Here is a 16,459-nt window from a genome sequence, read left to right as displayed (position 1 = left end):
GCCTGCCTCCATCGATGTCCTTGGCCCAGAGGCCTTGCCCAGTCCTCCTGACGCTGCCGTCTCTGAGCCCCTGCCCCCCATCCCCCACTTTTGTGTTTTTTTTTTCCCGCAAGTGAAAACATTTTGGCAGGTCTGGCAGGAACCAGAGCATTAGCTCCTCTATTTGAAGTGAGAGCCTGGACTGTGTGGCACGTGGCCAGCTGTCTTTTGGGCGGCAGGGGAACAGTTGGTGACAGCTGGATACAATCAAGATCCATTACAAACAGATTTCCAAGTGCCATTCACACACAGAAGAAATTGCAAGCTTTAGCAAAATAAAATCTGGGGGTTTTCAAAGCAAGACAATGCCCCAGCCTCAGCCCGTGCGAGCGGTTTAGTTCCTCTCTCTGTAACCACACTTCCTTCCCCACCCCCACCTCCCTCTTGAGTGTAGGCTTAGGGGGTTGGGGGAGGCTGGCAAAGCTGGCAAGGGTTCTCCCTAGGCCAGGGTGTCCATGCCCTGCCTTGTATTACGAAGGACACTCCTGTCTAAACCTGGGTGGGAAGGGGTCCGAGGCTGGCTTCTAGCAGGGCCTCTGGCCAGCCTCAGTCAGGCCTCCCACCTTGGTCTCCAGGAGAAGGAAGGGTTCACAGAGTGGTTGGTGGGTGTTATCGGAGGTAGCTATCAAACCCCGGCCCTGGCCTTGGCAGAGCTCTGAGCTGTGGCTCATTAGGCAGCCGATTATGGTTCTGTACAGAGGGGAGGGCTTAGGATGCGGTTCTGTTGGGTCTGTGGGTCTGTTGGCCTCAGCAGACCGTGTTCCTTGACCCCACGGTGGTGGGTGGTGGTGGCGGGAGTCGTTCCTTTGGCACGTGGAAGGGGTATCGATTCATGGAGGGAGGCGACACTGTCCTCCCTTTTCTCATGAGAACCTCCAGCTTGTATCACCCGCTGGGGCCCCTGCTGCCTCATCCTTTTTTTTTTTTTTTAAACTTTTGGCTGCACTGGATTTTTGTTGCTGTGCGGGCGTTTCTCTAGTGGCAGCGAGTGAGGGCTACTCTAGTTGCGGTGCACAGGCTTCTCCATGCGGAGGCTTGTCTTGCTGAGGAGCATGGGCTTCTCTGGGGCACGCAGGCTCAGGAGCTGCAGTTCCTCAGCTCTAGAGCTCAATAGTTGTGGCACATGGGCTTAGTTGCTCTTTGGCATGCAGGATCTTCCTGGATCAGGGATTATTCACCTTGATGGGAGAAGAGAGAGAGACAGAACAAATAGAATCATTTGTTTTAGAAAAAGGAACCAGATAAAAAAATATGGGCATGAGGAAGAACAGAAAGGTCACAGTAAAATCCCTTGCCATCGTATCTTATATCTAAGTCCACTCTAAAAGTTTTATTTAAAATAGGTAATAATATCATACCACTTACATGTGGAATTTAAAATATGACAAAAATAAACTCATTTACAAAGCAGAAACAGACTCACAGACATACAGAACAAACTTACAGTTAAGAAAGGGGAAAGGGGGTGGGTGAGGAATAAATTAAGAGTTTGGAATGAATAGATACTAACTACTATATATAAAATAGATAAACAACAAGACCCTACTGTGTAGCACAGGGAACTATATTCAATATCCTATAATAACCCATGATGGTAAAAAATATGAAAAGGAATATATATATATATATATATAAAATGGAATCACTGCTGTATACCCAAAACTAATACAACATTGTAAATCAACTCTGCTTCAATAAAAAATAAATAATATAAAAAATAAATTAAAACAGGTAATACCTGTATATGGTACATCATTTAAAAGCTGTGTATTTCCCAGGGCCACCGCAACCAAGTCCCACAGACTGGGGGGCTTAAAACAACAGAAATTTATTCTCCCACAGTCTGGAGGCTGGAAGTCTGAAATCAGTGTTGGCAGGACCCCACTTTCTCTAACGAGCCCTTCTTTGCCTCTTCCAGCTTCTGGTGAGCCAGGCGTTGTTAGCCTCTCAAATGGCTCTCCATCTCCACATGGCCTTTTCTGTGTGTGTCTGTGTCCTGATCTCCCCTTCTTAGAGGGACACCGGTCATTGGATGTGGGCCACCCTTATGATCTCATCTTAACCTGGTTACATTTGCAAAGATCTTATTTCCAAATAAGATCACAGTTGACAAGTGCTGGAGTTACGGCTTTAACGTATCTTTTTGGGCTCCCAATTCAACCCCTAAGAATGGTGTATGTAATGAAGAGTCTCCCACTCCTGTTTCCCTGGCAGCTGACTTTCCTCCCAGAGGCAGGGTGGCCCCCAGTACCCCGTGTGCCCTCTTAGCCATGGTCTGTGCTTGTCCACTAGTTTGGGAGCCCTGAGAAGACATGGCTTTACAGCTGTTCCCTTTGTTGCTGTGTCCTCAGTATTTTGAACCATGCCTGTCACAGCATTGTCCCCCCGTCCTGCATATATGTGGAATGGCTGAGTGTACAGTGTAAATGTACATCACATGTAGATGCATTTTTGCTAGGAATAGAAATACATTATACACCCGTGTTCTGTCCTAGCTTTTCACACAGCTTGGAAACTGGCTCACTTTGGTAAACGCAGAAATCAGCTTCAGTCTTTTAAAAGACTGTGGGTGCTCCCGTGCATGAAAGTACTGGTATCTAGTAACCTGTCTCTTTTTGAACACTGTTTCTAAAAAAGTTCAAAACATCACAGTTTAAGCATGGGATAAAAAATAGATATATTTTGGGTTACCTCTCTCAAAAGCCATCCTTCATCATTCTAATTTTTTTTGGCTGTGCAGCACAGCATATGGAATTTTAGTTCCCTAACCAGGGATCGAACCCTCATCCCCTGCAGTAGAAGTCTGGAGTCCTAACCACTGGACTGCCAACAAAGTCCCTCATTATTCTAATTTTTGGGATTATTATGTAAGGCAAGGACTTCGGAAGGGAGGCATCAACTTAAAAAAAGTTGTCAGGCTGATCAACCCACTAAAGAGAACAGACCACAGTGACAGGCCTGCAGGGAGCCCCAGCCCATTTTCAAAGTTCTTACTGTGGGTGGGGAGGGGGTCAGGGGAAGGAAGCAGAAGACCAGTGGATTCCAGACGCTGGGTCCTCTCGGCTCCTCCGCTCCGTCCTCCCTTTGAGGCTCTCCCTCGGAGGTCTCCCTCTGAGGTCCCCAGGAGCTGAGGACACAAGTAGTAAGAGAAACTGACCTGCTGGCTCCCATTTTATACTGTGACCTCTGTGGGCCTCAGTTCCCAAATCTGCAGTATGGAGATAAAGCTCAACAATGGCCCCTCCCCTGCCCCTGACACCCCCAGCCCTTGAGCCAGGAACGTGAGCTAACAGAGGGTCTTTGACAGTCACCAGCGGTCAAGTAGGGATTCCCAGATGACGCTAGTGGTAAAGAATCTATCCCTGTGAGAGATGCAAGAGACATGGGTTCCATTGCTGGGTCAGGGGAAATCCCCTGGAATAGGAAATGGCAACCTGCTCCAGTATTCTTGCCTGGAAAATTCCATGGACAAAGGACCCTGGTGGCTACAGTCCACGGAGCTACAAAGAGTTGGACATGACTGACCATGCATATGTTGTCAAGTACATTTTACATCCCTACCCAGTGCATTCATTTACAACCAAACCAAACATCCTTATGGTACGAGGTGGACGCTGATTCTCTTTTATTCTACCTTCTCTTCCTTCAATGGAGATTGGTTTTTCAACCATTCAGAGTCAGGACCTGCCATTGGAAAACACTGTTGTAATGAAACAATGTAAGTTAAGGGAATTTGTTTACAGTCAAAAACCAGGCTAATCGAAGTGATTAGCATTCACGCCCTTCCCATCCAAAGGTTTGGGAGTTCAGATTACAGGGAGAATTAACCTGTGGCCTCAGTTGCTTTTCTGCCCAAGTTTTGGTCATAGAGCAAGAGTTATGTAAAATCAGTGAAGATTAAACTCCTAGGTCCACCAGAATCAACCTTCTATGGGTAAGATAATCTCTGAGGGAAGTATCTGATTCTGGAGCTATTGGAAAGAAACACTTGCCTAAGGAAATAAAGCCCATCTTCTTGGACATACGGGAGACATCAAGCTTCACCATCAAAGCCTGGGTCAGACAGCTCAGGGAGTAACAGGGATATTTTTGTTTGTGAATGCACGGTTTTCTTAGCCACCAGAAGGGTGGGCCAGAGCTGTGCCCTGATGGAATGTGAAGATTGGGATCCCTAGACTGATAATGTTGGAATCCGTCTCATCTAACAAAAACATTGTCAGCTGTGCTTTAGTCAAGTAGAAGACAGCAACAGATCAGAGATCAATACTGGGCAGGAGCCTGGATTTTATAGGCAGATACTTCATTTCATAGGTGTGAGACAGGTCCAGGGGGCTGAGGTATTTGCCCAGATCACAGAGCTAATAGGAAGCAGATGTGGAAAGAAAACCTACAGTTACCTCATTCATTTACTCCTTTTCCATGAGAGGAAAGGGACTTTCCTTTGTTGTCTCCTGGGAGGCATATTTTGGAACGGTCTGTAAGGAAACAGACTGCTGAGGAGGGTCACAACTCCCCCTGATGGAGATATTCCCTGACCTTTCAGGGGCATTGCCAGGACCTTGGGCTGAGCTCTTCTCTCGCAGCACCCCCAGTACAGCACATTGTGCTAGGGGGTCCAGGGTCATGCCCCCAGGAGGGTCCTGGACCATCCCTGTATGATCCTTCTAAATGACACACTTATAATTTTTATGTGTAGCACCAAACCAAGAAAGAGCATATCCACCCAGGAACAACTAGAAAAGCAGCATTTTCCTTTATTTTTCTAAATTAAAAATTGGTGATGTCCCCACCTCCAGGTGCAGAGCTACTGCCCAGGCTCCTCAAAGGGCAGCTCAGTCTAACCAGTGGGTGGGGATTGGTCGGTCGGCCCAGTGCAGGCAAATTAAACATGTAAGGCACAGCCTAGAAACGTATGAATCTAAGAGTCGCAGGAGTCAAGGTCACCAAAATCCTGACATGCTGTGAGGCTGAGGTGCCTCTCTTTGAAATTTGATCGGGGTAAATTCAGAGGACAAAGAAAAGGAAGTATATAAAGGCAATGAACTCATGACATTCACGGTGCTAAGGTTCAGACTGCAGAAATAATGAACTCAAAATATTCTGGTATTCGGCCAACGACTAGGCGGACCTGCGAAACTAACGTCAGCGAGGACCACCCTGCCCTTGAGTGGCCGGACACGACCTTGGTACCTTTGTGGGCGGCCAGGCTCTGGTCTGTTTCCCAGGCCTGCGCCACTCTTAGGAAATCCGAAACCTGCTGGGCCCCCGGAGGCGGCCGAGGCGGGGCCTCGGGTTGGGGCGTGGTCAGAGGCGGGGCCTTGGCGCCAGGGGCCAGCCGGAGGGGCGGGGCCTCAGCGGGCGCACGTACGCAGTCCTGGGCAGAGTAGAGGACGCGGCCCCAGGGGTGCGCGCGCGGGCGGCGGGGGCGGGGCCGCAGGCCCGGGGGCGGGGTCTGGACGGGCGCGCGTGCGCAGGCGCGGGCCGGGAGGCGGCCGCGTGCTGGGCTGTGTGAGTGTGTGCGCGCGCGCGCGTGCGCAGGCGGCGGGCGGGGCGCCCCGCGGGAGACGAGGGGCGGGCGGCGGGCGGCGGGCTTGGGGCCGGGGGCGGGGCTCTGAGACGCGCCGGGCGAACGGGGCCGGGAGCTGCGGTACCCGGGGCGAGCGGCGAGCCCAGGCGCGGAGCCTGGCGCCGGCACCATGGACGAGGACGACAGCTACGGTCAGTACGGCCCTCGGCCCGGCCGGCGGACGCCCCCTCCCTCGCTTCCTCCCTTCACCGGCCCGGCGCCTTGGCCGCGCCTCAGGCGACTCACGTTTCCCGGGGACTGGTGCCGGACGCGAGCCGGGCGGGGCGGGGGCCTCCTCAGGGCAGGGGTCACCGGCGGCCCGGAGTGTTAAAGGCTGAGGGGCGCTGAGGGGCCGACGTCGGCGTGCCCGGCTCTCGGGGGCCGGCGCTGGGGGTCGCCGGGCTCGAGTCTCTGGGGCCGGAGTCCTAGGACCGGGGTCTCGGGGCCTGAGTCTCCGGGGCGGAAGTTCTCCAGGGTGAGGGTCTGTCTCGAGGCCGGGGTCTAGGGCGGGGTTCGCGAGGAGAGGAGGGTCTCGGGGTTGGGGTCTCGGGCGGGGGTCTCCGGCCGCTGTCCCGCGCAGGCCCGGCCTCCCCCGCGAACGCTCAACTTCCCCCGGCCGTTCTCCGTAGTTTCCGGCCCCTTCGGTGCTGGCAAGTTATGTACCCCGGTCCATGTCTTTGTTCAGAAACAAAAATGAGAAAACACAGGCAGCGAACCCCGAGTGGACAGGCTGCCACCTGAGGGTGCCGTCGGGGCCGGGATCTCCGGCCGCCGGCCACCCCAAGGTCCGAGGCTGACCGCCGCTCCGCGGAAACTGGGCTGCTGTTCCCCTAACGCCTGCGGGGCGAGCCCGAGGGGCGCCGAGAAATCCAACTTTGCCTTCTCATCTGTGCCCAGAGACGCGGCACAGCTCTCACGCCACACCGACAGCGAACACTTGACAGAACTACCCGTTTCCAAAGCCGCCTTCTGCTGACCTCACCTGGGAACTGTTGGCCATCCGCAGGGCATTCGTCTGTCAAATGGCTTCAGATTGCCAGGGTGGCAGAAAGCTATGTGGAATGCTTTAGTTAAATTATTTAACGTTTTTTCCCCAAGAGATGAAAGAATGGCAGATAGAACAAGTGGTGAAGTTTGTGGTTTGGTAAGCAGAGTACAGACAGCAGTTTGAAATGCTTGTGTGGCTTAGTGGAAGCGAATCCGCTTTCTTGACTAAGTGACATAGGCGACGTTTGTTTCTTAAGCTCTGAGGGAGCAAGCTTTGTTGTGGGGTATGTTAAAATGTGAAAGGTGAAGCACCTTGTTACTTTTCTGTTTATTTAGAGTAAGTCATTGAGGAACCGCTGACCGCGATAGGTGGGTTTATGACCCACAGTGGCAGACAGGGGAAAGGCTGACACTTGTGGCCTGAAATCCAGAGCACGTGGGATCGGTATCCATCAGATGTCCCCTGGTTACCTTCCAAGTAAAAGCAGTGTGTGCTTTTCCTCTGTGATTGAAAAAAAACACACCCGCACACCCACGGATTGATCCCAAAGGACTTTTCATCCCCACTTAGGCGTCTCTGTTTCTGCCCACCCAGGAGAAGCCTTCTCCAGCTTTGCGTGCTGCTGTACCATCTCTTGCTGTTTAATCCAGGCTTTCTTCATGCGCTCTCCTGGTGTTCTTACCCACCGCTGGAGGCAGGAAGCTGTTGGTCTGGTTGCCTTGAACACAATGACTGCTTTGCCACCAGGCATGGCATGAATTCGTGCTCAGAAAGGGTAAATGGAAGCAGGGTGTATTTGTTTCCTGTGGTGGCTGTAACAGATTGGCACAAACAACATAAACTTATTATCTTACAGTTCTGGAGGTCAGAAGTCCAAATTTGGTCTCACTAAGCTAAAATCAAGGTGCTTACAGGGCTGTGTTCCTTTTGGGAGGTCGTAACAGGAACGTCCGTTTCCTTGCCTCTTCCAGCTTCTAGAGACTGCCCACGTTCCTTGGCTGCTGGCCACCTTCCACCTTCCAAGCCAGCAGGTAGCATCTTCTCAGTTCTCTCTGACTTCTGCCTCTTCTAGTTAGGGCTCTGTGATGTCATTGGGCCCACCTGAATAAGGATAAGGATCAGCAGCCTTAGTTCTACAATAGTAATCCGCTTTTTGCCATGTAGGGGCGACGTGTTTCCAGGTTCTGGGATTGGGACAGGGCCATGTCTGGGGCCCGTTATTCTGCTGACCACACATAAAGATGAGAAAGAAGTTCTTCTTTTCTTTCAATTTATACAACTTAAAAAAAAATTCATATTCTTCGTATATTGGAGGAAGCAGAAAGGTTAATTTAAAGATTTCCCCCATTCGTTGGGTTTACCACACAAAAAGTACCTAATGGTTCAAGATGATCATAACAAGAAAAATGTTCCTAGTTCTTTTTAAGGTTTGCCTCGGTCTCCAGAACTTGCCATTTCTCTCCTAGGTTTTACAGAGAATTGACCTCAAAAGATAAGACAACTATTCAGATTCCACATTTCAAAAGAAAGTGGGTGCTATGGACTCAAACAGTGCATAGAATGCCAGGTCCAGGGGGTTCCCTCAGAACCTCCATCGGTGGTTCATGAGTCAGCCTAGGTCACTACCATGATTTTTTAACATTGTATCTTAGGGGACATGGTTTATGATTTCCATGCTATCACCTGGCTAGATAAAACCTTTGAAACATAACTCATTTATAATAAGCTAAAGAAAGAGAATGTGTCTTAGAGTTTGTTCAACGAAAGAGAATTTCGAAAACTTACCAGAAGGCTTTTCCTAACTGCATACTCTTTGATGTCCTGTGCTAACCCAGAGACCACACCACTGAGTTCACCAGCCCTTTCTCCTGTACATTCCCTTTGATCCTGAGTTGTTTATTTGGTCTAGTTGTAATGCACTAGATCCGTACAGCATGGTTCAAACTACACGCGTGGTGTGATAAACCGCACTGCGAACACCTGTGTAAAGTTGGGGGGAGGTTAAACAAAAGTCAGTTTAAAGGGTTTTTTTTTTTTTTTCTTTTAGGAAAAATGTAGAATTAGTGGTTTTCTAAAAGCTTAATTGACACTTTAAGAAAGAGGTTCCTAATGCTTGTGGTTGGCTGGTCTTTATCTCCCCCCCAGCTTTTTAAACCCTGAAATAGTTGGGATTTTTGGGGGGTCATTTTACGTTCTTATTAGATGACTGTACTTCCTGGATGTCGCAGTTCTCGCTTGCAAAAGGAAGAGGTATTTTTGCCTTCATAGGGTTCCCTGCCCACGAAAGGACTCAGTGACTGTATTCCTCTTTGTGACTTCTGAATTCAAGCAGACATTTTTAACATGCAGTCTGCTTCTTAATGGGCTTTCAGGCCCCTCTGAGATTGTATGTGAGAGTTTGTGAATGTGCATTTTTGGAGTCTTTTGCTTTAATCCAGTTCTCGAATGGCGGCTCTGACTCTGGAAATTGCTGCTCCAGAGGTTTGCCTGCGTCTCTCTTACGAAACGTCTTGAGGTGGAGATGGGCAGAGTCCATCCAGTAGTAACATGGGAAATGTTAGTGGTGATGATTCTATATCACGACTCTAACGAAATAATCGGATTTCTGACCATAGGTTCTTAAGCTCCTTGAACCCATGGTGCTATTCAAGACCTTTACTTCTCAGATACAGACCTTACTCCTCTCGGCTTTTATTAGCTTCGGCTTATCCCTTTTCTGCTGCATGAGGGAGAAGCAGCCTTTAAGAAATAAGCCTCTCTCGAGAGAGTGGAGATGTTGATCTTAACCTGGCACACCTGCCGTCCTCAGATGATAACAGTGAGGTGTGGGCAGTGGTATGTGTAGCAGTGGCGTGCATGGGTGCTGCTGCAGGATTGGCTGTGCGTGGGAGCCTGTTGCGTCCAGGAGAGATCTGCTGTTTGGTCTTTGTGCCTTAAGAACAAGCGTGGGGTCCGGTACCCAGTGGAAGCAGCTCAGTGACTCTGGAGGGAATAATAGATTGAGCCAGTTTCTATGTGGCAAAAGTTAACATTTGCTGAACTTGAATTTTTCTCCTACCCCCATCCCAAACAGAAACTGGAACACTTTTATGAATGTGCTTGACCCTATGCCAAACCAATTTTCTTCGTTTTTCTATGATATTGATGACTTTCATTGTTCCCAAATGTAGTTCCACTCAGTGATTTGCGTTTATTGAAAAGGATACAATTACATAAAGTCAGGGCTTTCTTAGAAAATCTGGAACACAAGGTTACCATAATTACACATTTTGTGGTCTATAAGGTAGATTTCCAGGGGTGACATTAACATGTCAGAGGATATAAACATTTTGGGAATTCTTGATGGGTGGTGTCAATTTGCTTTTTCAAAAGGCTGTATCAAGCTACCCTGTTCTTAGCGCTATATGGGGGTATGTGTTCCAGTATCACTACCAGTGTGCCACTGGGGAGGATTAGCATATGAAAGCTTTTTTAAAGAAAACTAATTTAATGGTTACAAAATGGTTCCTCATTATATCTGTTGATTACTAGCTAGGTTAAAACAATTTCCTTTGTCTATTTGTGTATTATGACCTGTATTATGGCTGTTCATATAAGATAATGGTTCATCGATTTAACTGAGATTAACTCCTTTTTTAAGGCCTCTATTAAATCAACAGATTTATGTTTTTCTCACTCTGATGTTTTAAGCATGGGGAAAATATATACTTGAATTTGACTGGGGTTTGGGTCGGATTTTGACCATTTGTAGCAGTCACTCATTTACTTTTCCTTTGTTTTTCTCTTAAAAATTGAGGATCTCTCAACCCATGTATTGTCTTCTGGACAAACAAAATGTTTCCTTTAGGGGAGAAAATTGTGAGTTCTGTAGTTTTTATTGGTTGGGTGACAATGATAAATAGTTCAGTCTGTGGGATCTTAGGACACATACTTGCCCCTTTCTGAGAGTCCTGTGTTAGTCAAAAGCCATTTTGCCGAACAGAGTTTTTTCTTGTGTATTTCATGCCTTCAGAATTAGGTAGTTGTCCAGTATGAACTAGGAGGAGGACGCCTTCTCATTCCAAGGGCGAGAGCAAACATGTAGGTCACTTGGTGGGGAGGAGAGTGGGGATGTGTATGAGAGACGGTGAGGCAGAGGATGGAGAGCTTGAGCCTGAGATCCGTGTTGCGGGTAGAGTCTCCTCTCTGCCCTTTTCCTGCTCGCCCTCCAAGACTAAGTCGTGGGCCGGGGGCTCCGAAAGAAAAGCGCTTTGCCCGAGCCTGTCCCTCTGCTCCACTGCCACACAGCCTCTCAACTGTCTAATTATTGTTGCTCAGTTTCAGTTGCAATAAGAGGCCTGGAGGAGGTGGAAAATTATTTAGAAATGTTTTAAGTATTGAATCCCACATCCTCTGAAACTGCTGGTGGTGGTGTTTTGCTTCTCTCTTTGCATGGACAAAAAAAACACCAAACACGTAATATAGGGTGAAGGCTGTAGGGGATTTTTGCTACTCTTCATTATCCATGATGGCGCGAGCCTGTGTCTTTCTGCTGCTGTGGTGGTGAGAGGGTTGAGAGCTGCTTCCTGTGAGGCCTGGCTCCTTTAGCAAGGGTCAGGATGTTCCCTTCCTTAGCCGGGTGCTTTCTGTGTCTTCCATCTCTCTCTCTCTCTTTTTTTTTTAAAGTCTTCAGGAAGGATTCAGTGGGAATTCCCTGACGGTTCTGAGCTCTCACTGTCCAGGGCCCAGGTTCCATCCCTAGTTGGGAAACTAAGCTTCCACAAGCTGCGAGACCAAAAAAAAAAAAGGTTTCTCTTTCAAAAACATGTCTTAATCTGACATTGTTGCAGTCTACATTGTAATTATTAAAGTTGGATATAAATGATGGAATAGGTTTAATGCTATTAGAAAGACTTCCCCTTCCAGTAGTCCTGAAACTGGTTTGGGCTCTGTGAGCAATTTGTAAAGGCTTACTCAGTCAGCAGGCACTCGTGACCACATCGTACAGCCCTTGCTATCACAGATGCTTGGAGCTGAGCAGGAAGAGACAGATGTAGAAGGAGGCTGTGAAGGGGAGTGTCAGAGTGGGTGTGGCAAGTGTGCAGGAAAACGTAGGCACAGAAAGGAGAGCAGTTCTGCTTGGAGCTGGGGTCGAACTGGATGGGGCAGAAGACAGTTCATGCAGGAGCTGGCATTTGGGCTGGACTTTGAAAGATGAGTTGGTGCCAACTAGGCAAATATGGCAAAGACATCCATTTCAGGCCAAGGATGAACCAGTGTGGCTGGAGAATCTGGCCCCTTTGGGAAGCTGCCAGTGGCTCTGTGTGCTTGGATGGCCTCCTGCGTAGAACCCAGGACTTTCCTGTCTGTGCCACAGGGATCTTCCATAGAGGGGGTGAGGCTAGGCTGTGTCCAGGTGATTATTTTGTATTTCAGAGAGATCCCCTGTGGTGCGGTGCAGCCGGAGTCCTGGGAGCTGTTGCAGGCGTCCAGGTCGGGGAGAGGATGGGGCCTGAGTTAAGGCAGTAGGGGTGGGGGGAAGGGGCGAACAACCACAGGACTGAGTGAGGACCTGAAATCAATAAGATGTGGTTGCCAGAGTTTGGGAGAGATAGCATCCAAGGAAGGTAAGGAAGCCGAATGAGTCTGGGGAGAGCAGTTGCATACAGCGTGTGTAGACTGAGTGTGTAGAGTTGAACACGAGCTCAGGTGAGGACACACTGAGTGGAGTCCTGAGATCTGTACAGACCATTCCCTGGTCTGGAACCGGCACTCAGTGGGAGGGGAAGCAGGGAGGGGGTCATGTGGCGTGCTGAGAAGCGGTCCAGGGACATCGTCTTGGACATGTCCCCGTTGAAGGGCTGGGCAGAGAAAGTGGCCCAGAAAGGAGACGGGACTGTGCAGTTGTATTATGTGTATAGATGGCTCTTTATAGGAAACTAGAGAGAGGGGGCAGCAGCTAGAAGGCAGTGCAGAATGGAGAGACTTGTTTTTAATTTGGGGAGACTTAAGACTGTTTGCAGACTCTTTTTGAAAATTACTCTGAACCAGCCTTGGATTAAGGTATTCATAGACTGTGTGCTGTGAACAGCACCTACAATGGAACTCACATTTCATTTTGTCTGTTGAGGCTTTTAAACACAGCAGCTGCAGGACTGCATGTGTTTTTGCAACCTTTTAAACTTAAATTACTTTCTGTTATGATATCTGCTTCCCTGAAATACTGTTTCCAACAGCCCTAGTAATTGAAATTGAGAATGTTTTGATTTTTAGCTACATTCTTGCATTTCCGGCTGCCTACTCGATGTTTCCCTGTGGGTATCCTGTCATCATCTCGAATTCAACGTCAGAACACAGCCTTCTGCCTCTCTCCTGTCTTACTCTCTCATCCAGACTTTTTTTTTTTCTATTTTTATCCCCATTTTCTTATCACTTCAGTTACTGAGGCTTGAAAAAAATGTTTGATTCCTTTGTCTTTCTTGCCTTCTAAATAGTCTTCCAACCATTCATCCATCTATCCATCCCATTTTTCATTATCTTCTTTGTGTTACGCATTTGCTTGATGCCAAGGCTGTGAAGAATTTTAAAAGATGGGCCCTGTTTTCAAGAAACTCAAAGTGCAGGGTAGTTGATGAGTTGAAAAATTTCAGTCAGAATATATGGATATATGACAGATGCTCTGATGGAGACATAATAAATGCTATATGAGCCTGGAGGGTTCCAGTCTTCAGTGTGTTTTGGGTGAGAGATACTTTTGAGTAAAACACCTAACCTTGGGATCAAATGAGGTGGGAACATCACAGACTACGTATTACCCCTGTACCTCCAGCAGGTAACTGTGCTGTGCGCTAAGTTCACTGCTGAACATTTTTCGTATGTTCTTCCTTAATCCTCACATTAATCCTGGGTGGGAGGTACAGTGGCCACGCCCACTTAACAGATGAGGAGATAGAGGTTGAAAGATTTATTTATAATAGGTGACCTGACTGATGAGCTGTACAACTGGTATTGGAAGCAGGTTTCTCAGACTTCAGAGCCCCTGTGCTCACCACTTCTGCTGCACAGCCTGCTTGTTCTTTTTTTTTTTTTTAGTTGAAGTATAGTTGATTTACAATGTGTTAGTTTCAGTATACAGCAGAGTGATTTCAGTTATTGTTGTTGTTCAGTCTCTAAGACATGTTCACCTCTTTGCTACGCTGTGGACTGCAGCATGCCAGCCTTCCCTGTCCTTTCCTATCTCCCAGAATTTACTCAGGCTCATGTGGATTGAGTTGGTGATGCCATCCAAACACCTCATCCTATGTCGCCCTCTTCTCCTCCTGCCCTTGGTCTTTCCCAGCATCAAGGTCTTTTCCAGTGAGTCAGCTCTTTGCATCAGGTGGCCAGAGTATTGGAGTTTCAGCTTCAGCATCAGTCCTTCCAATGAATATTCAGGGTTGATTTCCTTTAGGATTGACTGGCTTGATCTCCTTGCTGTCCAAGGGACTCTCAAGAGTCTTCTCCAGCACCTCCAGCACAGTTAAGTTATTCATACATTTGTATGTATATTCTTTTTCACCTTCTTTTCCATTATAGATTATTATAAGATATTGAATATAGTTCCCTGTGCTGTACAGTAGGTCCTTATTGGTCATCTGTTTTATATACAGTAGTGTGTATATATTAATCCCAAATGCCTGATTTATCCCTGTGCCCCCTTCCCCTTTGGTAACCATATGTTTGTTTTCTGTGAGAATTTCTGTTTTGTAAATAAGTTTACTTGTTTTACTTTTTAAGTTCCACATATAAGTGGTAATTATGATCTTGTCTTTGTCTAACTGACTTCACTTAGTATGTTAGTCTCTGGGCCCATCCACATTGCTCCAAATAGCCTGCTTATTTATATTTCCTACTATTTCACACCCCTGTCTTTACTTTTACATACTTGTACTTTTACATACCTTTTCTAAACTTTCTCTTGGAATTAAGAGTTCCAATTCCATGATTCCATGTCTTGATACATTTCGTTTACTTTTTTGATTAAAACCTATGTTACAGGTTATTAAACAGATTAATATTGAAAGAGCCTGTCGCTCCTGTTAGGGTTGAGATTTGAGGGGTTTGTTGGATTGTATAGTAAAGCCCTCTCTTTCTTAGGCTGCTCCGTTGTGCTGGCCTCTCCTGGGGCCTTTGGTGAATGGGGGCTGGTGTGGTGACAGGAATGGCCCTCCTGGCCTTTGAGGATTCCCTGGAGCCAGACCCGTCTTGTGGTTTATGTAGGAAGGCCAGGTAACCAGGTGAAGGTTAATACAGGAGTCCTGCCTCCTACAGATCTGTCCTGAAGCTGGCCTGCCCACCACTTCCAGGGCCCTCTGGTGTGGCTCTTCACCTCTCACCATTTACGATGAAGTAGAAGAAGGTGCTGAGAGAGGAAACTCAGCAGTGAAACAGGAGACTGCGGTGGAGGCACCGTGTTTCTTCACGAGAAGGGCAGTGTTGCCATTCTTCCAGCATCCATCTCACCACCCTAGCTTCATCGGTGTGCCTCCTGTCAGGGGCTGTCTGTTAGACCGTCCCCTGGAGGGATCACCGAGGGTTCTGATGCAAGACTTAGCTCTGCGGGCTGAAAAAGACTTTGGGGCTTAGATTCCTAAGCGAGCATGCTGATTTATGGTGGCATTTGTGAAGAAGTTTTTAAAGCCAGCCTTTGGTCATTTGACTGCTCTCAGCCCAGCTGTGGAGGTGCCTGCACAAGGACTGTGTTTCAGGGGGACTTCCTAGTGGTCCAGTGGCTGAGACTGCATTCCCAGTGTAGGGGACCAGGATTGTTCCTGTCAACTTGGAAGATGTTGAAATTAGAATTTAGCCCTCTTACCTCACACGTGCACTGTCCCGTTTGATTCTTCTGTGTTTTGTGGTTTATCTGGGGGCTTGGTTCCTGCTACAGCTGGTTGTGGTGATAACCAGGTAGGGAGTTTCTCACCGCTGGCTTGCTGGGAGGGTTATGAGTACGGTTTCTAGGCATTCAGAGATTTCAGTACAAATCTTAAAAAAGGGATATGTGGACAAAGCATATGATGATTCTATTTTTGAAAGATGAGTGTGGCAAGAAAATTCTTTAAGAGGGCTACTATCACCTATAGTAAAGTGATTTCTGGTGTGAGTTAGGAAGTATTAAGGTATTTGACAAATGTATGCATCTTGACAAGGATTGGTGTGCACAGAGTACTTAGTCACTCAGTCATGTCCGACTCTTCGTGACCTTTGGCACTGTAGCCTGCCAGGCTCCTCTAACCATGGGATTTTCCAGGCAAGAATACTGAAGTGGGTTGCTATTGCCTTTTCCAGGGGATCTTACTGACCCAGGGGTCAAACCCGCATCTCCTGTGTCTCCTGCTTTACAGGCAGGTTCTTTACCCACTCAGCCATTAGTAGTTAGTGCTTTAACTGACAGGGATTACAAATTGGTAATTGTTTTTTTGTGTGTGATTTAAAAAATCAGGAAGACAACTGGACATGTTAGTAGGATGCTGCTTTGACTTGGATCTTTTCTGGACATGCTGTCTGCATGGTAGACAAAAGAAGTGGCTTCACTGTATTAGTTTTTTATGGCTATTGTAACAGAGTATCATGAATTGAGTAGCTTAAAACCATGCTAATTTGTTTTGTTGTCCTGGGGGTCACAGTCTGGAATGGGTCTCAGGGCTAAAGTCAGGGTGTCAGCTTTGTTTCTTCTGGAGGCTCCAGGGGAGAATCCATGTCCTTGCCTTTTGCACCCTGTAGAAGCTATCTGCATCCCTTGGCTCGTGGCCCTGTTACATCTTTTTCATTCATTTTGTTCTCTTTTATTCCTCTTACTACATCCTCAAAACCAGCAATGACTGATCAAGGCTTTCTCACATCTCATC

The 16,459-nt window shown here is 47.7% G+C and overlaps 1 protein-coding gene and 2 long non-coding RNA genes across 7 annotated transcripts in view; 1 reads left to right on the top strand and 2 right to left on the bottom strand.

The window, feature by feature from the left end:
* Positions 1-133: 133 nt before the first annotated feature.
* Positions 134-6,389, bottom strand: LOC147351179 (uncharacterized). The gene is made up of 4 exons (XR_015147289.1): positions 5,852-6,389; positions 3,674-3,723; positions 3,034-3,166; positions 134-1,217 (listed from the first exon to the last, which is right to left on the bottom strand). It is a non-coding gene; the product is annotated as an uncharacterized LOC147351179 (long non-coding RNA).
* Positions 5,498-16,459, top strand: part of CYTH1 (cytohesin 1) — a 79,871-nt gene continuing 68,909 nt past the window's right edge. For 4 of the 5 annotated variants that reach the window (XM_086356443.1, XM_086356438.1, XM_086356437.1 and 1 more), the window contains exon 1: positions 5,655-5,757. Coding sequence is in view for 1 of the 5 variants with exons in the window: in XM_086356438.1 (XP_086212564.1) it covers positions 5,736-5,757 (22 nt within the window). In the remaining 4 variants the exon portion in view is untranslated. Of the gene's footprint in view, positions 5,548-5,654; positions 5,758-16,459 lie in introns of those variants that run through there. The other variant, XM_086356441.1, reaches the window with a different exon arrangement.
* On the bottom strand, positions 6,906-7,694 carry LOC147351178 (uncharacterized). The gene is made up of 2 exons (XR_015147290.1): positions 7,506-7,694; positions 6,906-7,405 (listed from the first exon to the last, which is right to left on the bottom strand). It is a non-coding gene; the product is annotated as an uncharacterized LOC147351178 (long non-coding RNA).

The sequence above is a fragment of the Bos grunniens genome, chromosome 19 (assembly GCF_055505025.1).
Source record: "Bos grunniens cultivar Pamir isolate PY7600 chromosome 19, Bosgru_T2T1.0, whole genome shotgun sequence".
In the NCBI taxonomy this organism is placed as follows: Eukaryota; Metazoa; Chordata; class Mammalia; order Artiodactyla; family Bovidae; genus Bos; species Bos grunniens.
Note: the sequence above shows the minus strand (reverse complement) of the source record. Positions and strands in the feature narration are given on the sequence as shown.